The following is a 27,481-nucleotide window of genomic DNA, read 5'->3' on the forward strand; positions in this document are numbered from 1 at the left end:
GGGAATCATGAGCACAGAATTAATGATGAAAGTTAACTCGGATCAAGGAGGGAATGGATAAGATTAGGGAGGCATTCAAAGGCAATGTTGCCATGTTCTGTTCCTTAAAATAGATAGCAGGACCATGAGTGTTTGTTGAATTTTTATTGTTATACATACATTATAACTTACAAATGTTACTTCTTATTTAGTGATTTTTTAATGTTTATTTTTGAGGGAGAGAGAGAGAGCAGGGAGGGGCAGAGAGAGAGGGGTGGAGAGAATCCCAAGCAGGATCAATGCTAACAGTGCAGAGCTCGATACAGGGCTCAACCACACAAACTGTGCGATCATGACCAGAGCTGAAATCAAGAGTCAGACACTTAACCAACTGAGCCACGCAGGGCCCCTATTTAGTTAAATTTGATACGGCATTTAGAACTTTATGTATTTCACATACATATGGATTTCTGGTCAATTGGCTTGTGATGGAAAAAACATGGCTGCCCCTATACTAGGTTTCACCTAAGAAGCAGACCACAGTCATTTTCATTGTCTCCATGAAGGCCCTGTTGGAATGCTCTTCCTGAGAAGAGGGAATGTCCTGACCAATATGTTTATATAGTGTATCAGTCAGCTTGGCTGCCATAATAAAATACCACAGGTAGGGTGGCTTTTAAACACTGTTCTGGAGGCTGGAAGACTAAGACCAGGGTGTCAGCACCGTCAGGTTCTGGTGAGGGCCCTCTTCCTGGCCTCCTTCCACTTCTTGCTCTGCTCACATGGCCTTTCCTCAGTGAATACACTTGGAGAGAGAGTAAGCTTTCTGGTGCCTCTTCTTAAAAGGGCACTTCCCTTTTAAGTGGGGATCCCACTGTGGGGGCCCCACCCTCATGACCTCATCCAATCCTAATTGCTTCCCAAAGATTCCATCCCCAAATGCCATCTCCCTGGGAGTTGGGGCTTCAACATCTGCATTTGTGGGGGAAATAAACATTCAGTCCATAGCATGTAGCCACCCAGATGAGCTAGTTATTATAATTAGCTAATATATTATTTTAACTAGCTAATTATTGCAGGTTGAGAGGGGCACACAGGACTTATATGTGTTTTTAGTGAGTAGGAATGAGAAGAAAGGAAGGGACCAAGGATTCTCACCTCATCCCCCCCAGCAAGGTTAAGGGTTTGCTTAGCTCTGGGGACTCAGAGAGCCACTGCTTCTGAGCCCCTTTGCTGTGGGTGGTGCCTGCCTCATAGTCCCCTCAGGTTTTCTGGGCACATTCCATCCGCCTTACAGCCGCTAGCCCTCCCCAACGGAGGGAGAACAGTGCTTCTGGGCAATTTCTTTAAACGGGCATTTCCTTCCAAAAGAACTGTTCCCCAGAGATTTCCTCGACATCTGCAATGATGGAGAGTCCACACAGAGGCTTGGGAAGAGCTTTACATTCTAAATTGGAGAAAATAAAAATCCTGCCAGAAACAGAAGAAGATGGGGAAGGATGGAGACAAGGATCTAGGAAGCTTCTGCTTGTGGTCTCAGTATTGGGGTTTCATAGAACAGATGGCCAGGGGTTATTTATAACTTGCAACAGGCAGAGCTGAGATCCGTGAAATGCCAGGGGCTTGGCTGACAATGGATGGGGCCAGGGTAGGGACTGAAACTGCTAGAATGCTAGCTGCGTGTGCGTATGTGTGTGTGTGCATGTGTGTGTCTGTGCACATGCATGTGTGTGCATGCGCGCGCGCGTGTGTGTGTGTGTATGTATGTGTGTGGTGGGGGATGGGGATACATCATGGAAAGGTTATGGAACCCAAGCCCCATCCTATCGGCTAGGTGGGAAATCCCCCAGAGAACCACTGCTTTCAAGAATAATAATAGTCCCACTAATAATAATAAATAGTAACTAACACATTGTTAGCTGGTGTGGTGCCAGGCATTAAGCTAAATGTATTATTATGCCCATTCTCCAAATGAGAAAACTGCGGCTTAGTGAGGATAAGTAACCGACCTAGGGCCTCATAACTCTAAGTGATGAAGCCCTCTGCCTGGCTCCCTGCCTTGTATGGAAAGGAGGAAAGATCAAGGATCTAGACATCTTCCACTGTCACATCAGCCCTTAGCCACCTCAAGAGGCAAGATCACAAGGGGTAGAAATCCGGCCCAGGGAATTCGATGTGGTTAGAAGGGGACAGTGACCTGTCAGAGCCAGGGGAGGTACAGACGGAGGCTCTGGACAATGTGTGTGTATATGTGTATACACATACATGTATACACATACATGTATATGTGTATATGTGTACACGTGTGTGTGTGTGCATCCAGGTGATCACTCAGCTGAAGGCAATGTGATTATACATAGAAGACATTACATGTATATTAAATGAATATTTCCTGGCTCTCGAAGACAAGGCAGGCAGGCTGCTGAAGTCCAATATGGTTTACTCCACTCTGCCATCTGTCACCTTAAGCAAGTCACTTCCTTCTCTCTACTTCTCAGTTTCTCCTCTTTAAAATGAGGCAGTTGGTCTAAGATTCTTCCCAGCTCTGATCATCTATGCATCTATGGCTTCACTGGAGTTAGCAGGTGTGGGGGAGGGGGAAGGTTGAGGTTGTCAGAGGTCAGAAGTCAAGCTCTTGGCTACCAACCTCCCCAGCCAAGAACCAAGCCTTGGCAAGGACGGCCAGCAAGAGCAAAGCAAAAGAACACAAGTCAGGAGGCTTGTCTCTGTTGGCTCCATGTGGCAGGGAACAAGGCCATGATCATGCCAACACCCACTCCCAGGGCTATAGGCACTGGTGCCAGGCATGCCCGCCAACGAGTGGATGGAATGTTCCTAAATACACGCCTCTAGGAGCGAGGCTGTCTGCCTCACAATCAGCAAACCACCAGACGGCTTGATGCAGCTCACCATTCCTGCAACAGCCCTTTTGAAGGTCAAGGTGTCCAGCCTCCTGTCTCAATTCGTTTACAATTCCGTTCCCCTCTGAATGACATCTTGACTCATCCCAGTGGGTACCACCAGCATCCAAAGGATCAGGAATTCACCCCAGGTCACAGAGCATGACATGGAGGCTATGATGTTCAGGTCAGCCCAGAGAAAGAAAAATGGCCTGAACTCTCATTCTGTGCCATAGAAGGGACTTGCTTTGATGACATGGGCTCCATTGTTTAGCTCAGCTAATCAGCAAGTATGTAATGAACAGCTACGTGTGCACTTGCTGAATACCTACTATATACCCACTGTAAGGAAGGGTTGCTCACCAAGGTTTTCCAAGGCTTGAGTCTGAGGTAGTAGACGTTAATGGAGGAGACCATCCACCAACTTTGGAGTTGGTCAGGCTAGGTTCTAATCCTGCCTCCACCTTCTATTAGTACTATTAACGAATTTCTTAACCATTCTTAACAAATTTCAGACTCCTGGTCTGAAAACTGAGGGAATACCTACTTCATAGCATTATCGTAGGGACCAAAGAGTTCATGTGTATAAAGCATTTATCACAGTGCCTGACAAACAGGAAAGTCCTAAATGGTGATGTAGTTGTTGATGATGACCTAGTAAGGATAGTCACGTTGTCCCCTTGAGTCAATCCTACTTTGGACCCAGGTTACTTCCCCTGACCAGCCAACGCCTACCAGGTGGCACTAGATGGAGAATGCAGCTGCCTCTGGGTTCAGGAATCCAAGAAAACACTGCCCCTCGCCCCTGGACCAGGAAGTACGAGAGCCTCACTAGCCAACAAAGGAAACAGTCTCTTTTAATAATCTGGTTACAGACAAGAAATATGAAGAGCAGGCAACTGGAGACTTAGGAAGCCAGACACAGAGTTGGGAAAGCAGCCTTATTGAAAGACAGGGGTGGGGAGTCCAGTCCAGTCTGGGAAGAGCAGGTGCCTGAGTTCCTGTCCCAGTCTGGCCCTCTGACCCGCGTCCCAAGGCCTCCACTTCCCCATCTATGAATCATCTATAGACCAAGGGGAGCCATGGCTAGCAATGTGAAGTCAGAGCTATGTCTCCGCTGTGGAGGGAGGGCATGCAGCATGTGAGTTAGCCAATGTCTGGCTACAGGAACTCCATCAATGGTCTGAGAGGGTGCAAGGCCGGCACTTGAGGAATGAAAACAGCCTGCTGAGGAAAAGTCCCTGGGCCTGGGAACCAAGCCCACCCAACCCACCCCTACCACCCGGAAGCCATCTGCTTTCAGCTGCAGAAAAGCAAACGGGTCCTGCCTTGGGCTGGCCCAAGCCCCCACGGAGAGGGGAATGCAGACAGGCAATATGGCCCAGGGAAAACGCTCCAGGCACCAGGGCCAGAGGGCAGAACGTAGTGTTCCCACAGCCCACAATTCAGGGAATGCAACAGATGGATCTGCCCCAACTCCAGGGAAACATTTGGTTCCTTGTCTCACACCGACTCGCTGGAGAGGATGGTGAGGAGGGCCTGGCGATAGACAAACAAAAAAAGAAGGTCGGGAAGGTCAGGGAAGCCAAGCCAGGAAGCTAAGCACAAACTTCCTAAGACCCTTCCAGAGGCTTTGAGCGCGGGGTAACAAAATGCCAAAGCTGGAAGGGACCTTCCAGAACACTGAATCCATCCCTTTGTTTTACAGATCAGGAAACTGAGGCCCCCAGAGAAGTCAGCATAGCACAGTGGAAAGAAACCGCGGAGAGAGACAGGAACTAATTATTTAAAGACGGTGTGGTTTGATCCAGGTTCCTTAACTCCTCTGAGCCTCAGAGAAGTTTCCCCTTTGTAAAACAGGGATTCTGTCGCCACTCCATATACTTGGGAGAAATGAGTGGGGTAATGCACATAGGCCATTTAGCACTGTGGCCAGCACAGAGTAGAGACGCAGTAAATGTTGGCTTCCATTTCGCAAGGTCACATGGGAATCGACAGCAGAGCTAGGACTAGAATACAAATGTCCTGACTCTCCACTCGATGAGTTACACCACATTCCTCATCCCAGCTAAAGGAAAGAGTCAAAGACAAGATATGCCTATAATGTGCTATTAGGGTGGGGTAGGGTGGGGGTGAAGTGATGTTAGAAGGGATTTTCTCATGGCCAAAGCATGGGAATGTATTACCAAGGGTTCCATTTTGGGAGCTTATTTAAGTGTGTGCCTGGGATGGATTAAAGGCTGGGAGTGAACTAAATGTCATCTCAATGACCTGTTCAGCCCGCAGATGCTAGAATTCGACTTACCCAGAGCATGGCTGGTTGCACCCCTCCCTAACTCCCCGCCTCCAAAAGAAAAGAAACAAATATGCATTCACTCATTCATTCATTCATTCATTCATTCAACATCTATTGAGTATATGTCATGCCCAGAGTAACAGGTTTTCTAATTAGCATTTTGTTATGAGAAAACAGTTTCCAAGGTATCAAATGAATAAAAGGTCACGCAATTAGCAAGCAGCAGAGTTAGGACTCAATGCCATCTCTGTCTGCCCTTTGCCCCATGCCATCCACATCTCCGGTCTTCCGATGAGGAGAAAAGAATTAAGATCGTGCCGAGGCCTGATAACCTCAGTGGTGGACATGGACAGAAAGAAGGTCTTGGGACAACTTCTGGCTGGCCCCTTCCTGAGGACAGAAGTAGCCCTTGGAGGCTGCTCTGTGACCTCAATCCTGGAGCTGCTCAGCATTCTCTGGGGGCCCCCCTGGGTAGGAATCTCTGTCTAGGACTCCACGGCTCCCTCAACAGGGCCCCTCCCTGCAACATCCTCACCACCTGGGAGCTCTCCTGGGTGTCTGCCATATTCACATCTCTGTCCTGAGTACCGAGGGGCAAGCAAAGAAGGAAATTCAGAGCCTGAGGACAAAGCCTGTCTGATGGACAGACATATTCTTGTGTCCTCAAGGAGCCCCCCACTCATTAGGGAAGATGCAGCCCTCTCCCCAGAGAACTCCCAGGATGACAGAGCAAAAGAAAAAAAAACACTACTGCTGCTTCCAGGAAGCTCCCAGTCTGATGGGGGAGACATGGACAGAAAGCAGGTTCAACAGTGATAACGGAGCTAAAGTTTATTGAATATATACTAAGTGCCAAGCACTTTATAAATATGAACTCATTTAATCTATACAACAATTCTATGAGACAGGTCCTATTTTTATCCTTATTAAAAGATTTAAAAAGTAGAGGCACAGAAAGGTCAAGCCACTTACATAAGATCACCAAGCTAAAAAGTGACAATGCCAGAATTAAAACCCAGGTAGTCTGTCTTAGGGGTCTCTCAAGTAAAAGACCAAGAAAAAGCAAGCAGTCCAGTTGCCGTGGATTCCAGGTAACTGATGATAGTGGATCTGGTCTGAGAAGGCTGCCTGAGGACCATAGTGTCTCAGGTCTTGCTTGGAACTGAGGACCCGGGGATAAGGTTCCAGAAAGCCCTGGAGCAGAGAGCAGGTCTGCTGAGATCTGGATGGGAGAGCCAGGCTGGGGGCAGTAGATGTAGAACCCCTGGAGGAGGAAGACCAGGAGCACTTGTGAAGAGTTTAGATGAAGCACCTGCGAAAGGCCAGTGAGCCTGCCATGGAGGGAGCTGGCTGGGACAGAGGAGCCCCAAAGCAGAGAGGAATTTGCTTGGGGAAGAGCACAAGGAAACGATGTGAAACTTTCCATGGGGAAGGTTCTTCAGCACCAAGCCTGGGGGTGAGACTGGGGATGGGGAGTTGGAGAGGAGGCAAGCAGCTTGTCAATGGCTCAGCCATGCACTCCCCGCCCCTCACCCCCAGGCCCAACAGGGCTCCCCAGCACATCTCTCTTTAGTGCACCCATCTCAAATACTCTAACTAGTTGATTATTGACTAACATACTAATCATGAGTTGGGCTTTGGCATGAGATGGCTCTGTCTGCGGTCCTAGCTTTACAGTTTACCAACTGCCTACCCTCTCTGGGCTCTGGATGCTCATCTGCACAATGCTGATGATAGTAATTATCTTACGGGGATTGTTGTGAGGGTTAAATGAGTTACAGTTATCTAGCACTTAGCACACAGATCTTGGCAGAAATGACTCAATAAGTAATGATCCATGGGTCATTTAAAAGTTTAATTGCCAATTATTTGGGGATTTTCTAGAAGTCTCTGTTATTGGTTTCCAGTTTGATTCCATGGTGGTCAGAGCACATGCTCTTTCTGGAATAAGTATTTTTAAATCTATTGAGACTTTTTTAGTAGCTCAGCATATGGTCTACCTTGGTCAGTGTCCCATGTGCCACCTATTGTTGGGTGGAAAACCCTACAAACATCAGCTGGCAAACTGATGGAATGAGTAGTCTTCTGTTTCTTCATTGATTTTACCTACTTATTCTGTGAATTACCAAGAGAGGATTTTTGAAATCTCTAACTAAAATCTTGGATGTATTGGGGCGCCTGGGTGGCTCAGTCAGTTGAGCGTCCGGCTCCAGCTCAGGTCATGATCTTACAGTTTGTGGGTTCGAGCCGCTCATCAGGCTCTGTGCTGACAGCTCAGAGCCTGGAGCCTGCTTTGAATTCTGTGTCTCCCTCTCTCTCTGCTCTTCCCCTGCTCATGTTCTGTCTCTCTCTCTCTCTCCCCTTCAAAATTAATAAAAACATTACAATCTTGGATTTATCTGTTTCTCCTTAAGTTTTGTCATTTTTGCTTCATCTATTTTGAAAGTCTATTATTAGGTACATAGACATTCAAAAATTAATATGTCTTATTGATGAATTGACCCCTTTATCATTATGTAGTATCTCTCTTTATCCCTAGTAATATTCCTTGTTCTGAAATTTGTTTTCTGATACTAATATAGCCACTCCACATTTTTTTTAAGATTTTTTTATTTTTTAAGTAATCTCTACACCCAACATGGGGCTCAAACTCACAATCCCAAGATCAAGAGTCACATGCTCCACCAACTCAGCCAGCCAGGATCCCTCAAATTTCCTATGATTAGTGTTTGCATGGTACGTACGTTTCCATCATTTTACTCTCAACCTGTGTCTTTATGTGTCAAGTTAATTTCTTGCAGACAGCCTATAGTTGGATATTGCTGTTTATTCAGTCATACTATTTACATTTAATGCAGTGATACAGTTGGGAGTAAATCTACCATCTCATAAATTGTTTTCAATTTGTCCCATCTGCTCTTTGTTCCTCTTTGTCTCTTTTCCCGTCTTCTTTTAGATTAACCGAGTATTTTTTCACATTCCAATTTATCTCTAGTATTCGCTTATTAGCTTCATTTTAGTTTTTAGAAGCTCCTCTAGTGTTAACAATATGCATCTTTAACTTTTCAGTCTACTCTCAAATAATATTATGCTATTTCACATATAATGCAGAAACCTTATAACAGTATATTTCCCACCTCCCCTTCTCTGTACTGTTGTTCTCATAATTCTATTTTTATATTATATACCCTACAACACATTGTTACTATTTTTGCCTTAAATAGGCAACTATCTTTTAAATAAAATTTTAAATGGGGGAGGGGGGTATTTGGAATCCTTTCTATATTACCCACATGTTCAGCACTTCTGATACTCTTCATTCCTTTATGCAGATTCAAGTTTCCATCTTGTATTGTTTTCCTTCTGCCTAAAGAACTTCCTTTCACATTTATTATAGTGACTATCTCCTGGTGATAAACTCTGCTAGCTATTCCCTGTCTGAAAAAGTCTTTACTTCACCTTCATTCTTGAAAGGTATTTTTGTTGGATATAGAAGTCTTGGTTTATACTTTTTCTTTTAGCACTTTAAAGATGTTGTTCTATTGTCTTCTGGTCTTCATAGTATCTGATGATAAATCAGTACTTTTTTTTTTTTTTAACTTGGTTCCCCTATATATAGCATGCCACTTTTTCTCTGGCTGCTTTTAAATTTTTCTCTTTACCACTGGTTTTTGGAAATTGGATTATGATATGCCTTGGTGTGGTTTTTTGTGTTTTTTCTTGGGGGAGTTATTAAATGATTTATATTTATGAGTTTATAGTTTTCATCAAATTTGGAAATCTCTTTTTTTTTTTTTTTTTTGAGAGACAGAGAAACAGAGTACACAGGGGGAGGGGCAGAGGGAGAAGGAGACAGAATCCAAAGCAGGCTCCAGGCTCTGAGCTGTCAGCACAGAGCTCGATGTGGGGCTCAAACTCACAAATCATGAGATCATGAGCTGAGCCAAAGTCGGACGCTTAACCAACTGAACCACCCAGGCGCCCCTGGAAATCTCTTTTTAAGTAGGCTCCACGCCTAGCCCAATGCAGGGCTTGAACTCACAGCTATGAGATCAAGACCTGGGCTGAGATCAAGAGTCGGGTGCTTAACCAACTGAGCCACCCAGGTGCCCCAAATTTGGAGATGTATAGCCATTATTTCTTCCAACATTTTTCTGCCCCTTTCTGGGACTTCAATTACATATATGTTAGTCCACTTGATGTTCTCTCACAGGTCAGTGAAATGTGGTTCACGTTATTTTCTCTGTGTTTCATTCTGGATATTTCTATTGCTTTGTATTCAGATTCAGTGAACTTTTTTCTGCAGTGTCTAATCTGTTATTGATATGCAATGGACTGAATGTTTGTATTCCCACCAAAATTCGTATATTGAAGTCCTTGCCCCCAGTGTGGTGGTATTTGGAGATGGGGCTTTGGGGAGGCAATTAGGTCATGAGGGTGAGAGGCTGGTCTGATGAGATTAGGAGCCCTTATAAAAAGAGCTTGGCATCTCTCTCTCTCTGTACACATGCACTGAAGAAAGGCCATGTGAACACACAGAAACAAGGCAGCCATTTCCAAGCCAAGAAGAGAGCTCTCACCAGAACCCAACTGTGCTGGTCGGTACCCTGACCTCAGACTTGCAGCCTTCAGAACTGTGAGAAAATAAATGTCTGCTGTTTAAGCCCTCCTGTCTATGGCATTTTGTCATGGCAACAAAGCAGACTAATATATAATCCCATCCAGTGGAACTATAATCCTTTTTTATATCTTCTAATTCTCTCTTCATTATGTTCATGTTTTTCTTTAAATCCTTAAACATATTGAGCATATCTATAATAGCTCTTTTAATGGCCCTGCCTGCTAATTCTATCTTCCCTATCATTCCTGAATCTATTTCAATTGACTGATTTCTGTTTGTGGGTCACACTGAAATAAAATCTTCAGAGAAGACAAGAGTAATGGGATCAATAGGACGGGGAGAGTTCCCAAGTCCCCACAGTTAACAGGTGGCAAAACAACTTGCTGTTGGCAGGGAAGACATTATTCATGGCCCCCATCTTAAAAGATAGAAAAACGAAGCCTAGGGCAGGGAAGAGACTTGCCTCAAACCACACAGCTTGGGACTTGGCAGAAGAGATCCTATCCCCCACACCCAGCCACCTGACTTTTCTATCCCAGAAGACTCCCTTTCTATCAGTCTAGAGCCTGGGCCACTCCTGCGGAAACCTAGGAAAAGCTGGATGTCTGAGTTCCAGAGAGGGGAATGCAGGGAGGGTCTTCTAGCACATTCTGGGAAGGGGTGGCTGTTGGGAGAGGTATTGGGGAGGAGAAGACAGAGCCAGAAGAAAAGCAAAGGCATCTCCACCCAGGCAGCAGCTGCTCCCAAATATGTCACAACTTGTCAAAGAGGCAGAAATAGAAGCTGTCTATGGAGTGGAAGGGGGTGGGGCAGCTTCTGAACCCACAGTGAGGGCAGAAGCTTCTGAATCCACAGGGAAGACAGAATGGGGTGGGGTTAGAAAGCAAGGGGACCGGGGGGGGGGGGGCTGAGTCCGGGGGCGAGTATGACAAATACATGCCAGGCGGTTCTAGGTGGGCCGAAATGAGTCCCGAGAACCATCTGGTTGCACTTCAGTGAGACTGAGTATGGGAGCAGAAGTGGAGATGGGAAAAGGACAAAACATCCAAAGAAACCTGCCCTCTCTGATCCTACAGGTCCATTCTTTAGGGCCAGGCCCGCTTCGAACGAGTCTCCAAACAGTCCGACTCTGACCCTATGAGCACTTCCTCTAGACCCACGTGCGGAGTCAGAAAAAGAATGTTACCTCTCAAAGGGCTACTTGGATCATTCATATCAGCATCTTGATTTGCAAACAGGGAAAATGAGACCCAGAGAGGAGAAACAACACCAACGTGCCCCGACTCCTTATCCGGGGTTCCTTCTTCCACATGCCCTTCGTTTCCTCACAGTATTTGTCTTAATCCAGAGCTAAGGCCCAGCTCACACAGGAACACGGAATACGCATCAGAAATCCTCAGCCGTATTTCCAAAGGCGCCCAGGTTCACCCAGGCACACACTCTGCTGAAATCTGGTTATTTTTAAACCTAGCTCTGTGCTTTGTGTCCACCAATCACCTCTCCATGACCCCCACTCCCTGGGGACCCATTCCCTTCCGCCTCCAGGCCCACACCTTCCCCCACCCCAAGGCCAGAGATTCTTGATGAATGAGCCTGGCTCTGAGCTCCAGATTCCAGGCAGGGACGGATTTCCCAGTGGTTATCTGATGCTCAGTCCTCAATGGAAACAATGTGTGGCCTCCGGAGGCCCCCCCCCCCCCACCCCTCACCCCTCAGCTGGGGCTCCCATCTGCCTCGAGACCTCTCCTTCTGTCTCAAACCCTCAGGCTTCCTTCGGTCTCCCCAGCCTAGTGCCTCTCACCCGTCTCTCCTATCTTCTGTTCATCTCTCCACATCTCCCTGACTCTCCATTCGAAGCCTAAAGCAGCTCCGGTCCCTTCACTGCCTCCTACCGGGAAAGCAGGTACTCACTTGAAGCATGTTCCTCACCTGTCAGGCTCAGGGAGGGAGACGAGGCACTGGGATTCAGCCCCAAGGCCTAAGATCAGGCCCCCTTCACACTTCTGACACTAGTGCTCTGTGCACCCTTGGCAAGTCACATCCCCACCTCTGGGCCTCAGTTTCCCAGTGTGTAGAAGGAAGAAGGTGGACTAGCTAATCCTTAGGTTACCTCCCAGCTCTGATATTCCATGATTCTGTGATCGGTTCTCACCCTGCTTGCAAGGCTACTGCTCCCCCAATAATCAAGCTGATTTGGATGCCACGTTCATGCATCTAGGTCCTTGAAATGTACACACATTTCTGCCACCCAAGCCCTACCTAGTTCCCATCCGTAACACCCAGAGACCCAGGCTAAGAAAACAAAAGGGGGGGCTTGTACGGAGAAGCCAGAGGCTCCTGTCCTTCCAGACCCTTCTCCTTCTTGCTCCTCTACTTCCAGAATCGAGGCTCCAGAATGGGAAACTTGCTTTGATGTTGGCCAAACAACATGGCAGCCCAGGTCAGCCCACCTGCGAGGTCAGCAGGGACTGGAAGAGGCTAGGAGCCAGAGGGTAAGGCTGAGTATGTAGAGCAGAGCGGGGAGGAAGGGCCCGCAAGGCAGGTGAAGGGGATTTCTGGGCATTTTGAAATCCAACCACTACCATGCAAATGAGATCAGCCCAGCAGGCAAACAGACAGAATTGAGTTGAGACAGACAGGGTGGGGACACAAACAGCTTGGCCCTGGAGCCCCCACCAGGGATAAGGGCTTCCTCCGGAGGGAGCAGGGGACGGCTAGAGGAGGCTACAGTCGGGGCAGGGGGCCCTGAGTGCCCAAGCCAGCAGGGATGGGGATTAGGGCCCGACGCCCTGCTGTCAGGTTAGAGCTGATGGATCACCGCTGGTGGTGGAGCACAAAGGCTGTTCTGTGCTTGGCACCAATGTGTTCCCATCCATCAGAGGGCAGCCTGCATGGGGTGGGTGAGTGTGCAGGGGAAGAAGGCCAAGCCCCTAGATGCGGCTGTTCCACAGCTCGGCTAGGAAAGAGGAGCAGGGTGGATAGAGGGCCAACCCCCCATCAGGGTTTTGAGGCCAGAGATACCTGGGCCACCCTGTCTTCTCGGGCCTGGGAGGGTCTGTGCCCCACAGCTGGGCCCTGACGTGGTCCTCGGCACTTACTTGGGCAGACGTACGCAAGCACGTCTACAGACAGGGATGCACTGAGACCCGGACGCACAAGATCGCTCTAGCCCTGCAGCCCCACCCTCACATTTGGTTAGAAGCAAACGTTACACGCGCAAAGCCACACTCCCATCAATCCCATAGGTGCTCCCATAGGCTCCTATTCAGTGCCCTCACCCAGGTCCCGTCCCAGCCCCAGGGACTGACACAGAGTGGGCTCCTAGGGAACTGGGTTCAGCCGACGAAGGGGGGGATTAATAAATTCTTTCTCTGGATTACAGGATAGTACTCCTTTACCACTTACCGCTTCCCACCTTGGTTAGATAACTTTGTGCGCTCATCTTACCCAGCTGTGACTATTTGCAGGCACAAAGACCACATCGTCTTCACATCAGTGACCCCAACACCCAGCGCGAGACGTGCAACACAGGTTTCTTGATCAAAAGAGTTGAGTGAATAAATATATAGGCACCTGGGGTGAGACCAGGTTTTCCCTCCCCCGTTCCTGCTCTTCTGGTCCCCTGGAGGCAATAATGGCCAAGGCAATAGACTGGGGGGGGAGGGGGGGCCAGGAGTGGAGGACAGGACAAAGCAAGGAAAGGGACTAACATTTATTGGGTGTTGCCATGTACCGGGTGCCCTTTCATTAATACAACCATCATCCTCCTACCTCACACACACACACACACACACACACACACACACACACACACACATCCCTTGGCCAGCCGAAACATGCATCCTCTCCTGGTGGAATCCATCCTCCTGCCTGAGTGGATTGCTCAGGCCTCCAGCACCCCACTCCTGGGTTACTGCCATGGTTTTCTATGTGGTCTCTTTGCCTCAGCTTTCAAGTCCCTCCACGCTCAGCTGGGCCTCCTCTCATCTCTACACACTTGTCCAATCGCCCACTTACTGGACCCCGCGTGCCATACAAACCCTCCACCCAGTGCCCCCTTCCTCTCTTCTCATTTAATTCTCACCTGTTCCCCAAGACCCAGCACAAACCCTCCTCCTCCTCAGGCCTTCCACAGAGACCCAGACTTGGTGATTCTGACTTTCTATAAACTCCTGAAACACTCAGTTGATGAGCCCACTCACTGGCAATCGATCACGGCCCCTGTGTTTACTGCTGAATTAAAATAGCTCTCTCTCACATTATAATTTAACATTCACGTTTCAGTGTCCATGTTTGCCAACCAGATAGTAAGATCCTGGAAATCAGAACAAGCCCAGCTCTCCTGCTTCCATTTTTAGAGGACGCGAACACACTGTTGAGGGGCAAGGCAGATTGGATCCCAAAAGGACAAAATGATGCAATTTTTTGGTTTCCACGGTAACTTCAACATCCTTGTTTTCCCAAGGCTCATAGGACTGGAGTGTAAACTGAGGCCAGGCTTTTCTTTGCTCGGAAGGATGTGGGTTAGAAATAGCAATTCTTCCTCAACCCAGCTGGTCGGGGTCAAAAGCAGGGTTTAGAACCCATAGCCCCCAGGCTGCCACACTGGTAAGGCCAAGAACTCAGTTAAGACCCCATTGCTTTCCTCAACATGTGTGGGGTTTTTTCTTGTCTAGCTACGACCCCTCCTCATCTCTGTTCCCCACCCCAGACAGACACCGGCATTTTCCCGGCTCCTCACCATAGACCACGAGCGACAGGACATCCAGGTCCGTCAAGCTCCAGTTGGATCTCACCTCCCCTGAGAAACCCTCTCTGAGTCCCAGCACCATACTTCCTCCTTTTACTGTCCTTGCCACTGATTGAAACTTATAACACCAATCTCAAATGTCAAGTGGAGGATGGATCAGACTTAGTCCACGGGTTCCTAGAGGAAAAATGGGGACCAAAGAATAAAAGAGGGAACCGATGGCAGTTCAAAACCCAGAAGGCCTCCCTGTGGCCAGAGCTGCACCTCCGTGGGACGGGTTGCCTTGTGAGGTCAGTAGCAGCTGGACAATGGCCACCTGTGAAGGGGACTGAGGCATCATGGGTTGGGTGGAACTAGACGACCACAGGGGTCTACGAATGGTAAGGTCCTCGAGGGCAGAGACCCTGCCTAGGGCGTCCCTGTGACCAACCCCTCAGCCTGAAGACTGAGCTTGTTCTCTGCTGGTCTCTCAGGCCTGCCCACAGCATTGGGAGCATTGGTCCTCTCAGGCCCCAAACTCTGCTGAGGGGTGACCATGGACTGAGAAGCTGGAAGGTTAAGTAGTCCCTCCTCCCCCTGACATTTGAGACCTACATGCTACGTGTAAAACTGATGGCTTAGACAGGAAGATGCGGAACAACCGAGCCAGGTGGTCAAGGAGAAGGGAGAGTCAAAGTGAGTCTGGAGGGTTCTGCTTTCTCTCCCTCCCACTCCACCCACTCAGGAAAAGCTTGGGGTCCCAAGGGGGCAGGAAACAGAGTTCAAGAGGTGACACAGAAGGACAGATAAACGATCCAGAGGGAGAGAGAGGGAAGAGACCGAGGGTTTAATAGGTCTTGACCTTGCCACGGAGGGAAAGGTGTAGCCTATTAGTTGTAATTCTTGCTCTGCCCCTGACCAACTGAGTTAAAAGGAAAACCTCTACTGACCCCTGCCAAAAAGACCAAAAAATTCCTCTCGCCTCAATTGCCCCCGTCACAGGAGACCTAAGCGACATAAGATGTCAAGGCTGCTTTGAAAACCCAGAAGTTGAAGCCATTTGACCCTCCAGGTTTCAATCCTTCTTACCCCTGGACACTGAGCCCACACACATGCCCCAAATTTGAAGCAGTCTCATGCTTCTGACTGATGGAGCCTGGTTAAGGTGCTGTCAGGAAGCCGGGGGATGGATACTTTGATTTCTTAAGGCCTCTTCCAGCCTGAACCCTGCCTTTCCTTGTTCCCTCCCCTCAACACCCCCACCCCCCCCCCCCCCCACACACACACATCTTTGGGACTAGCAAGGAGACAGCAGGCAGGCCGCCCGGCTAGGAGTAATTGAAAGGAGCAGATGAGAGGAGAATGTGTGTCCTCCCCCACCTCCCCTGCCCCACGGGGGCTGCTGAGAAATGAAAACTAATCAAATTACACCGACGGCCTCCCTCCCCGTGCACAGGAGCCGGCCCAGGCTGGGGCAAGCGGGCTGGGTGGGGTGGGGGCTGGGGGGAGAGGGAAGGGGAATCACATCTAATCCACTGTAAACGTCTTGATGTGCAGCGACAGCTTAGGGGGGGCTCAGGTTTCTGCGGCATTGGCTATATTTATCTCTGGTTCCATGCCAGCGGGGAGGGTTTAAATGGCACCCAGCAGTTGGCGTGAGGGGCTGCAGGAGCTTGGGGGCCAGTGGCAGGAACAAGTCTCTTCCGACCCCATGGAGCTATATGAGACATCCCCCTACTTCTACCAGGAACCCCACTTCTATGACGGGGAGAACTACCTGCCCGTCCACCTCCAGGCCTTCGAGCCGCCAGGCTACGAGCGGACTGAGCTCAGCCTGAGCCCTGAGGCCCGAGGGCCCCTCGAAGACAAGGGGCTGGGGACCCCTGAGCACTGCCTGGGCCAGTGCCTGCCGTGGGCCTGCAAGGTGTGTAAGAGGAAGTCGGTGTCCGTGGACCGGCGGCGTGCGGCCACACTGAGGGAGAAGCGCAGGCTCAAGAAGGTGAATGAGGCCTTTGAGGCTCTGAAGAGGAGCACCCTGCTCAACCCCAACCAGCGGCTGCCCAAGGTGGAGATCCTGCGCAGCGCCATCCAGTACATCGAGCGCCTACAGGCCCTGCTCAGCTCCCTCAACCAGGAAGAGCGTGACCTCCGGTACCGGGGCGGGGGCGGGCCCCAGCCCGGGGTAAGTGAGCGGTCCCCCCCAGCCGCCCCAGGGGGAGGGGGCGCAGGAGGCCCCTGGACGGCTTCGGGACCCCAGTGTGGGGTTCAGTCAGAGGGTTGGAGCAGGTGGGGTCTTGGGGGCTGCAGGACCCCCTCGTTCCTCACAGCTGGGCGGTCAAGTTGACCTCCTGTGTCCCTCTGTCCTTTCAGGCCAAGCTAAAGGCCACAGGGAGAAGCAGAGGTGGAGGGGGGTGGCCGAGAACAGAAGGACGGGCGGATCCAAGAGCAAGTCCAGAGTCAGCCTGGGTGGGAGTGAGAATCAATCCCAGCGCCTGGGGATGGGGTCCAAAAGGCAAGGCCAAGCGTCGCTTTGCCCCACCACCCCATCTTGAGTGTGGCTGAGCAGAGGCAACACCTACCCAGGGTCTCTCAAGAACCCCAGCGGGCCTGCACCTGCTTCCTTCACCTTATCCTTCACCCTTATCGTAAGGTCAGGAAAACCAGGAACCCTTTTAAACCGGGTGTCCTGTGAGGACAGAATCGCCACCCAGAATGGAGGACAAGAAAGGCCTGGAAGTAGGGGCTCTGTGGCCAGGCAGGGAGCGGGGGCATGAAAGTTGCTGATGGGGAAGATCCTGAGGCCAGGGGCGCCCCGGGCTGGAGGGCTGCAGCCTGTGGCCCACCCTCCAGCCCCACAAGGGGAGCTTTTGCCCATTGGAACTGGACAGAGAGACACCATCAAGAATGGCTGTGCTCTGACCTTGGGCCTTCACCCCGTCTTGCAGGTGCCCAGTGAATGCAGCTCCCACAGCGCCTCCTGCAGTCCAGAGTGGGGCAGCACATTGGAGTTTGGTCCCAACACAGGGGGTAAGTGAGACCCGGACCCTCATAACCTTGGCTTGACCCCATCAGCCTGTCTCTAGGCCCAGTTGTCTCCTTTTACCTTGCTTCTTGCTCCAGTCCTCTTGCCTTTGGCTTCTCCAGGGCACTGCTGAACCCGGGATTCCAAATGCTGGGCAGCGAGGCCCTGTGCCTCCCTGAGACCTTGACCAGCTAAGGAGTGGTCTAGGCCTCCTGCAGCTCCCCGACCAAAGCCTGGTGCCTGACCTTCTCCACGGAGAGGGGAATGTCCCTGCCCCAGGGGTCCCTGGGAATTGCCGAGTCAGTGCTGCAAAACTGGGCCAGCAAAGGACAGTTCCAGTCTCCCAGGATACACCGTCCTGGCTCCGTCTCAGAGTAGCTGCTTTCAAATCCTAACCCCACTAGGGGAGCTCAGAGAGAAGGCACATGCGTTCAGTGTTCACACACACATGCACACGCGTGCACACACACACGCACACACACACATATGCTTGGCACTGAGAAAGGCATGGGCTAGCGGGTAGGATTCTTGAGTTTTGCGCACTCATCTGTCCTGGGAAACCTGTGCCACCCCCAAAGACCTTGTTCCCTGTCCTGGGTCTTGAAACCCCCTTTATCACACAGGTGACATCCTCCCCCCTTCTCCTTACAGATCACCTGCTCACGGCTGACCCCACGGACGCCCACAACCTGCACTCTCTCACCTCCATTGTGGACAGCATCACAGCGGAAGACGTCTCTGTGGCCTTCCCAGATGAAACCATGCCCAACTGAGATTATCTGCCAGGCCGGGCGTCCATGAGAGCCCCCACGCTGGCCACAGATGCCACCGCCCCCGCAGCAGGGGCTTCCTCAGCCAGGCTGTCCTGATGCCAGAGGGCCAGTGCTGGGGCTATCAAATGCCAGCCTATCCCCTTCCTCATCCATGTAAGGTTAACTCGCCACCCAGAGAGGGAACGGATGCTCTCGTGTAGCTGACTCCTTACAGCAAGGAGCATGCCGTTTCCCGGGAAATAGAGCAGGGGACCAGAGTGCCCCTCGTGTATGCCCTGTCTCGGGGCAAACTCAGGAGCTCCCCTTTGTTCATAGTGCAGCCTCCAATTCCACCCCCTCCAAAGAAACGGTCTGAGAGACGATGACAGTGTCCTGACCAGGACAGGCTGTGTGCATCTTCTGTTCTTGTCTTTTCCTGATGCCAGGGGCTGGGCTGGGCCTGCCCTGAATCGAGGGAGAGGAAAGGGAGAGGAACAATCCTCTGTTCCCAAGTCCCTGGGGGGCCAAGCTTTTGCAGTGAATATCGGGAACCTTCCAGTGGTTTTATGTTTTGTGTTGTTTGTAAAGCCACCATCTGACCAAGGTCTCCTGTGCACAAGTGGCCAGGGGCAGGCAGGGAGGGGGGCAGGGGCTCTTGGGGGTGATTTCTTTTCTTAACTAAGCATTGTGTGGTTTTGCCATTGTTTTGTATTTTTTTTTTTTTTTTTGCTAACTTATTTGGATTTCTTTTTTAAAAAACGAATAAAGACTGGGTGCTAGAAGAATGTCTGTGATGATGTGGAGGGAGGGGGTGCCCGCCGCTCCTGCTCCTCCCCCTCCAGTGGTGCAGACACACCTCAGGGGGCAGGCCTGCTAAGGATCGGAGCTGATGGGGCTCCAAAAGCAGCTGGGGCACTACCTTGCTGCTGGTCACCAGGTACTGGGAGCCCCACAGTGTGGTCCACAGGCTGGGTGAGAGCCAGATCCACAAACACCCTGTGGGACAAGGAGGAAACCCTGGCAAACATTCTGTGTCACTCTTTCTTACTCACGGACACCGCAACGGTCTGTGTGCTCCATCTCAAACCCCAAGGGGTCCATCCCAACTAATGAGCATGCTCTGTGCCCAGCGCTCATCCCACAGCCCGCAGGCAGGGTTGTAGGGTGGGAATTTGCAGGTTTTCCCCTCTCCCTGCTCCCTGCCTCTCCTCTGGTGCGAGGTTACCAGGAGCCCTGCAGGAAAGTGGGAGGGGATTAAATCAGCATGACTGGGGTCAGACACTGCCACTTCCTCACAGGCAGGCCAACTAGCATGTCCCCTTACCAAACCCTTCCGTTCCTCCAGGCCAAAGAGGAATGTGGCCCATGCCCACAGCTCAGAGGATGACGGCAGTTCCGCTGGGGGTGAGGGGAGGGCCTCACCAACAATCACAGGAAGAGAAGCTGGGGTTTTCTTCATATGGGATGCTATCTTCCAACTGCCAGCTGAGGGGAGAAGGTGGGTGGAGAATAGAGAAGATTCTGGACAGAAATTACATAAGGACTAGCTGGGGAGATAGCAGGAGCTAGAATCTGAATGGCTCGTGAACATCTACTAAAATTTTGATTAATTCCAACTGCTTGAGGCTAAACTTGTCTGATGTATTGCAAATTATAAATTTCAGAATCATTACAGAAGTCTGGGGATTCACAGCGTGGTACACTGTAGCCCCCACCCAATTCTTCAGGGCCCTTGACAATGGAAGTAACCCTGTTTTACCTACCAGGCTCTGTGACCCATTCTGCAGTGTACCCCTGGGTTCAGCTGGGCCATCTCCCCCACATCTGCCCCTCCTGACTTGCTCCTGAAGAGGACGGTCAACTCTTGGCTCCCAGAGTTTCTCCAGAAACTCTGCCTAAGGAAGAGAAGAAGGAAACCTCAGAGCAGGCTCACAGACCGAGGTGAGGGTGCAGAAGGGAGCAGCCCCCCACCTGGGGTGTATCTGTCCCAAACAACCAGTCAGGGCCGGGCCAACTGAGAGTCACAAACTGGCCTAATCTGCCCCACTGTGGGATTTTCTTCTTGAGTTGTGTCCCTGTGTTTATAGTCGTACCACCTTGAAAGGGCCGGAGAGGAATACCGATGTCATTTCTAAGGCTCTTAGCTCCCCCTCACTCACCGCCCTTGGAGATGAGGAGAGCCACAAGCCTGATTGCCACACCTTGGTTCTCAAATTTACATTCACTCCCTTACGAACCACTGAACATGCTGAGCTACACATTCAAGGAGGATCTGCTCCCCTCGAGTTCATTTCCTCTGCCCCTGTCACCTCCCAAGCTCCCAAGTGGATACGATCCCACCACCTTCAGTTGACTTGCTTCTCACTGGGGGCTTGAGGTGGCCATGAAGAGGGGGGCTCATCTCTACAGAGCTGATAGGCTCTGGAGTGGCTGCACGTATTTGGTAAGTTTATTCTTCTTTACCTATCATGTCAGTTGGAAACTGAGGTTCACGTTCACGACCTGGTAAGAATGAACAGTCCTCAGCAAAAGCCATCAGGGTTAATAGTTCCTGAACGTTGTCAGGGGTGGTGGCCATTGTCTACTTAATTCTTCTTCAGTCTTTACGTCCTTAAGCCTTCCACCAGAGAAAGAGAAACGAGTGCTGGAATCTCACAGGGGTGAAGAGCAGACATGGCCAAATGGAAGCCAGCCTCACTCGTTATTTGCACAGAATGAGCAATTGTCATCAATGCACTGGGTCTTTCTTAAACTAAATGCTTAGCCTTCACAACTAAAGTACAGATAAGACTCCAATTAATGAATAATGAGTGGTAGTTCTTTAGGGAAATTAGCTTCAATCCGGTCTCCAGTGGAAGTACCTGCAATAAATCAAGCCAGGTTAATCAAATGTTACCTAACAATGGGCTTCAGGGAATGCGCTAGAACGCAAAGAAGAATTACCTGGAATCGGCATATCAGTTGTTGAGAGTGTAGATAGGAACTTCTTAGGGTGTTTAGATAATTAGTGTGACCTTCAAGTACTATTTGTTGCTTCAAGTACTATTTGTGGCTTAGATCTCTAACTTCTCAAGGTAATCTATCTCGCAAAGTGGAAAACATTTTAAATGCTGCACCTGGAGGGGCGCCTGCGTGGCTCAGTCAGTTGGGCGGCCGACTATGGCTCAGGTCATGATCTCGCGGTCTGTGAGTTCCAGCCCCGCATCGGGCTCTATGCTGACAGCTCAGAGCCTGGAGCCTGCTTCGGATTCTGTGTCTCCCTCTCTCTCTGCCCCTTCCCTGCTTGGTCTCTCTCTCTCTCTCCCTCTCTCAAAAATAATAAACATTAAAAAAAAAATTTAACGCTGCACCTGGAGAGGGAGGTGGAGGGGGGCAGACAATGGAGGGTGAAAGGAGAGGAGTCCCCTCAGTTCAGGTTCTGTCATGGATAAAACCCTACCCCCAAGATGTCACGCCCCCCCCCCCCCCCCGACTTGTCTCACTGCCTGGCTTCTGGGCTCCAGGCTCGGGCAGAGATGCCTAAAGCTGTGCCGAAACTCAGGAAAGACTGAAGGTTCCAGGTGAGGCTGGGGTCTTGGCTAAGGACCTATAGTCCAGGCCCATATAGGAACCCCAAATCTCCACCCCACGGCAATTTGGGCTGTGCCTCACCCCTCAGCCACGGGCAACAACCAGACCCAGACTCTATGCCTCTTGCGCTGCTTAGAACATCCCTAGGGGAGGCATGTTCTTTCTGGGAAAGAAACCTAGAATCTTCTTTCCTACAAATGCTGACAGAAACATGATGTTGGGATCTCATCTCAAGCTCAGCAGGTCTACAACGAAACTCACATTTCCACATAAGCCTGCTCCTTCCACATTCCCCATCCCAGTGGATGGCAACACTGGGAAGCAGTTTCCCATCCCAAAAATTTTTTTCTGAGTTCCTTCGGATCTCATCCTGTGGCCAGCTGGTCACCAAGGCTGGTCGATTCTACCTTTGGTCATGGAGGGAGTGAGGGGGGACCCCAGAGGTGTGTAAACACAAGGCCAGCACCTTCCCTCACCTGTGTGCCCTCTCTGGGTCACAGGTTGCTTTGTCGGGGGCGCACCCTGTCACGGGTGCCGGTGGACTCCGCCTTCCCGTACCATCAGTGCTTGGGACGGCATTAGCCTTGGGAAGGATATGGTGTATTGTGCTGTTCTCAGGGAGTTCACAATTTAGGTGAGAAGAAACACAGTCCAAAGACGAACATAAGCCAAGCACCACAGGAGGGTGGGTTTGGAAACTGAGCCACCCAGGCGCTCCAGCATGAGTGTGGGTTTGGGACAGGGAACTGGGGGAGGCTTAGCCAAGGGACAGAGGCTTGAGCTCACTTAAAAGAGAAGTAGAAAAAAAAAGTAAAAAAGAGAGACGCAAGTAACATTTAGTAAGTGGTAAGGCTCTTGGCAGATGGTCAGAACTTTTCACATATGTGTCGCAGTTAAGGACGGGGCCCCGCGCTAGCTTTGGGACCTACGTCTGTCTCTCACCAGCTTAGCCTTACAATTAACCACACTTAAGAAGTGTGGTTCTTAGCCTTACAATTTCCTGTTCTGCAAGATGGCGAAGATAACACCACACAGAGTTGTGAGGGCTAAGTGAGCTAATACATTGAGCATGCTTAGAACAGCATCTGGCGCACAATAGTTCCCGGTAGTGTTGAGCTTTATTTAATAATCATCCTCATAAGAACCCTCTGAGATAAGGTCGGTTCATTTATTCTCTCGAGCGTGTCTGTCGAGGGGATACGGAGATCAAGAAGACAGACCCGAGGGGCTCCCTCACAGCGCCGTGTGGGAAGAGACAAGGAGAGGCACCACACGGCACGGTGGCTTCCAGAGTGCCAGCGAGCAAAGGGTTGTTGCTTCTCCAATTCTGCCGGGGAGGGGCTGGTCCTGCCTTCCAGGTGATGCTCCAGGTGGGTCTGGAAGGTTCGCGCTGCAAAGGCAAGAGGCACTCTTGCTGCCTTCTGCTGATGGGGCTGGCGGACACAGGTTTCTGAGGTCGGCGGACACAGACTGGTGAGAGGAGGAGCGGGAGCCTGGAGCCAAGTCGCAGGCAGCCTGTCACGCCATGTGGAGGGAGCAGGCCTCTGACCTACAGGCTGCGGGGGCTGCTGCAGTGATCCCGAGCAGGGGGCCTATAGCAGCGGCAGCCCTGGGGGCCGTGGGAAAGGCCACGAGGCAGTGGAGCATGACCAGGTGAGTAGAGAGGGAGAAGGAATAAATCAGGTCCAGCATCGGCGCTCCTCAACTCCCCTGGCACAGGCAACCTGCACATTAACCTCTAGCAACCCCATGGTTATGTAAGTAAACAGAAGGTTACCGACTGTATGTTTTTAAAACTCTGATGTTGACTTCCCAGAGGAGCACAGCCGTAGGACGGTGGAAGAAGCTGGACACGTCAGCTGAACGCTAAGTTAAAAAAAAGACCAGAGCCATGTGTAGGTTGTCTTAAAACCATCGGGTTGTTTATTGGTACGTACACAATCACACTCATACACCCCCGCACATCCACTCCTGACGCACTGGGCCAGTACAGTACTGAGAAGGGAACTGACAAGATACAGCAGGCTGGTGAGGGGGCTTCGGGTCACTGGTGACTCTCCAAATAAAAACTACACGGACTGTGAGGCAAGGGATACACCAAGACAATAGCCTTCCATCACTGAATGGACAAGTTCTCTTGTCCATCACCTCCCTGCAATACCTCCCCAGATGCCCTGAAGAGACCCAGGTACATGGCCAACCATGACAGGGTCAAGTTGTAGAGGAGAAGATGGGGCTGAATCTCCCACTGAGCTAGTCCGTCAAAAGTCCCCTGACACAGTCAGATGGCTTTGCGATCCCCAACTCCACCAATCTTAGGAGCCTGGGGTTTCTCCATAATCTTAACATCCATTACCCAAGGATAGGGGCTTTTTCTCTCCACCCAAGTCGTTTTCTGCTCAAGAACGCATCCAGCTCCATTTGCAGCAGCCTGATGGACAGGGAGGGCGAGGAACAACCAGGGAGAACAAGGGCAGGTGGGGGGCCTTGCCCACACCTAGGGGAGCCCACCCAGCCCCGCCCCTGGCAGACCTCTGCTCTGCCGAAAAACAGAAGGCTCTGAGCCCTGGCCTCGTCCCAGGCTCCATCACTCCTGCGGGCCAGGGTGCTCTGACCCACTATCCCACCTGTTAGCCGAGCCCCTGCTCAGAACCCAAGTCGATCAGGTTGCAAACCAGCTGCTCGGCCACCTGTAGGTGACGAACTGGCGCCTCTCCAGGAAACATGCTCCAGACACGTGTCCTCTCCTCTCACTTGGATGAAGCCCTGGGTTCCATCAACTCCCCCCTGAACTTGGGCCCCAAACATGTCCAGGCATTTTGGCAGGACGAGGAAGTGGATTAAGACGGGTTTCTTGGGAATGACATTCCGACCAAACTAGGACCTGTATCCCCCAGGCCCGGTTGCCACTGTGCTGCGTGAGGGAAGCAATTAAAATGGTGGAAGCTGGGTGGGGCTCAGGAATTTCTGGAGGAGGCAGTCCCTGCACACTGAGAGAGCCCTGAACAAGGACTGGCTGATGTAGGGGCAGGCAGGAGAGTGAAGACCTTCATCGACACTGGATTTCCTGGACCTGGAATATGCTCACTAAAGCGGAAGCTTTATTTTCTTCCTAAGAGATCAGGGGAAGAGAACCCCGGACTACCTTTTTCCCACATCTGATTTGAAGGTCAGTGTATCTTCAACCCACCCACTGGGTATATTCTTAGGGGCTGGATTACTAACGTGGGACAGAGGAGGACAGCAAGGGAGGGGATGCTGAGCAGAATAGACGGCGCATGGGTAGCTCTCTTCTGTCCCCAGAGCCAGGACCCCACACAACCCCCAGCCCTGCCCCAACAGCAACTCCACGCTACCGCTGGGGTAGGAGGCATTCCCACCACTCTTTGGACTTAAGGTTACTGCAGGCCATTGGCTCTCTGTCCAGCTGACCTGCCTGCACTTCTTACTGGGTATGAGGGCTGAGAGTTTCCCCATCCTTACCCTTGGCCCAAAGCTCAGAGGCCCGTTTTTCTCAGATTCTTCCCCAACTCACATTTGGGATTCATCTTAAGCAAGAGCCTGGAATCACCACCTTAGCCTTCCTCCTCCCCAGCCTCACCATCTGAGGGAGAATGGGGCTTTCTGCAGCCCCTCCCAGCCCCCAAAGAGGTTCTGGAGGCAGGAGCTGCCGTTGTGGAGATAAGGTGGGAAAAGGGGCTAATGCTGGGGGGTGCCCAAACCAGATATCAGACAAGCAGGATGTGCACGGGGACCAGAAGGCCCAATAGCCTGAGCAAGGCAGAGTCCGAAGTGCCGTTTTCTTGGAAGGGCCATCCTCAGCCCTTGGCACGGCATCCTGGTATCTGGCGGAGGTCGCAGTCCAGAACAGGCTGGCTAGGCCCAGAAGATGGAGGGTGAAGTCACAACCCCGCCTGGGCTACTGCTGTCCTGTCCCTTCTGCAGAATCCCAAGCATGGACAACCTCGAGTCCCAGCCACAGCCACAAGAGACTTACAAAGGACACACGGTGGAACTCAGAGTAGTGGGATGCCGAAGGGGGTGGACGAGTATATTCTGAGATCCAGGGCAACCGGAAAGTCACGACGAGACTAGGAGCCGTGAGAGGACCAGGGAACGAGCAGGAGAGGCCAGGGCCAGCTGAGCCTGTGAAACCCAGCGGGAGGACGCTGGCCCTGGGGGCCGTGGCTAGTCCCGGAAGGCGGAGAGCATGTGTCCATAGAGATAGTGGGAGCGAGCTGAAAGAGAGAGAGAGGGAAAGAAAGAGAGAAAGAGAAAGACAGACAGACAGAGAGAGAGAGAGAGAGAGAGAGAGAGAGAGAGATGCATTGCACGGTGAGCTGGGAGTCGTCCCTGGGGGTCTGGGGCGCATGCATGCGCAGCGAGCTTGCAAGCGCCAAGCGCCCGGGCGGCGGCGGCGGCGGCAGCGGGCAGGGCAAGCCGGACGAGTGCTGGCCTGGCAGGTGCACAGCGCGCGAGCGGGGGCCGCCGGCGGCGGGGGCGGGGGGGGGGGGTGGTGTCCGGCCCGGGCCCGGCCCACTTACCCCGCGCCACGGGCACACCCCCGCGAGAGCCGGGGCGGGAGGGGGGTCAGCAGGAGTAGGTCCGAACCGTGGAGGGCTCCAGTCTCTGCGCCCCCGCCGTCCCGGCTGGGAGGAGTCGGCGGCCGCGGGAGAACACAGAGCGGCGGTTAGTGCGCGCGCTCCGGGGGCCCGCCCGCCCGCCGGCCCGGCGGCAGCGTTAGTGCAGCGGCGCCCGCAGGCCCCTCCGGCGGCCCGGCACTCACCCTCCGGCGTGATCTTCTTCGGCGGCGCGGGCGGCGGCTGCAGCGGCCCCAGCGTGGCCACGCGGAAGGCGGCCGGGAGCGTCTCGGCCGAGGCGCCGAGCAGGCCGCCGTGCGGGTCCCGCGGCCGGAAGCGCTTCCTCCAGGACGGCGCGCGCCGGAACACCTTGTCCTCGCCCTGCATGGGACACGCGGAGGCCCTCACTCCCTGCCCGCGGGAAGCGCGCTCGCGGCTGCTTCTAGGGGTGCCACTCCCGTCCCACTGGAAGGCGGGGTACGGAGGGGGGGCAAGGTCACCTCCTCTGTCTGGCCCTGTTTTTCCGTCGGTAAAATGAATGGGGGCGAAGTAGAGGACTCCCAGGGGCCCCGGGGGATTCAGATTCCTTATCGCCAGGTAGGGTGGGGTCCCCTCTTGTCAGACCTGGCACCATCCTGCAGTTGAACCGTTTCCCTACCCAGCCCCGTCATCTCACACTGGGCTGGGGATGCCCACTGACCTTTCACGTTCTCCTAGCCTCGTCCCAGGGGCACCGAGCAGCCCCCACCCAACCCCTCCTGCCTTCCCTCTGGCTGCAGCCCAGGGTGTGCCGGAAACGCACCGGGCCAAGAGTCAGGAGACCTGACTACCATTTTACTAGTTATGTGTCCCTGGGCAAGTTAAGTGACCTCTCTGAGCTTCCATTTCTGTGTCCATAAAATAGGAAGAACATCATCTGCCCTCTTTCTCAGGCTGCCTATCCCTAATGGGATCAAGTGAGAGCATTCTGTGACAGCGATGGGTCAGGTGGATGGCAGATCAGAGGCAGGCTCCCCCAAAGGAGGTGGTGGG

General features: G+C 51.9%; 2 protein-coding genes and 1 long non-coding RNA gene across 11 annotated transcripts in view; 1 reads left to right on the top strand and 2 right to left on the bottom strand.

Moving 5' to 3' along the window:
* LOC128313076 (uncharacterized) overlaps positions 1-18,335 on the bottom strand; it is a 35,038-nt gene extending 16,703 nt beyond the window's left edge. Inside the window, exon 1 of the long non-coding RNA XR_008293242.1 lies at positions 17,629-18,335. This is a non-coding gene — a long non-coding RNA (uncharacterized LOC128313076). The remainder of the gene's footprint in view (positions 1-17,628) is intronic.
* On the top strand, positions 16,107-19,089 carry MYOG (myogenin). The gene is made up of 3 exons (XM_027074751.2): positions 16,107-16,707; positions 17,471-17,552; positions 18,199-19,089. The coding sequence occupies exons 1-3, from the start codon at positions 16,162-16,164 to the stop codon at positions 18,318-18,320; spliced, it is 750 nt and encodes a 249-aa protein (XP_026930552.1). The 5' UTR covers positions 16,107-16,161; the 3' UTR covers positions 18,321-19,089.
* Positions 19,090-23,765: 4,676 nt separating this feature from the next.
* PPFIA4 (PTPRF interacting protein alpha 4) overlaps positions 23,766-27,481 on the bottom strand; it is a 51,133-nt gene continuing 47,417 nt past the window's right edge. For 6 of the 9 annotated variants that reach the window (XM_027074733.2, XM_027074735.2, XM_027074732.2 and 3 more), the window contains 3 exons: positions 26,656-26,830; positions 26,414-26,518; positions 23,766-26,107 (listed from right to left, as the gene is read on the bottom strand). In XM_027074733.2, coding sequence (XP_026930534.1) covers positions 26,460-26,518; positions 26,656-26,830 — 234 coding nt within the window. In that variant the 3' untranslated portion in view covers positions 23,766-26,107; positions 26,414-26,459. The remainder of the gene's footprint in view (positions 26,108-26,413; positions 26,519-26,655; positions 26,831-27,481) is intronic. The other 3 variants (XM_053209495.1, XM_027074734.2, XM_027074731.2) reach the window with 1 other exon arrangement.

This window comes from Acinonyx jubatus, chromosome E4, assembly GCF_027475565.1.
Source record: "Acinonyx jubatus isolate Ajub_Pintada_27869175 chromosome E4, VMU_Ajub_asm_v1.0, whole genome shotgun sequence".
Lineage (NCBI taxonomy): Eukaryota > Metazoa > Chordata > Mammalia > Carnivora > Felidae > Acinonyx > Acinonyx jubatus.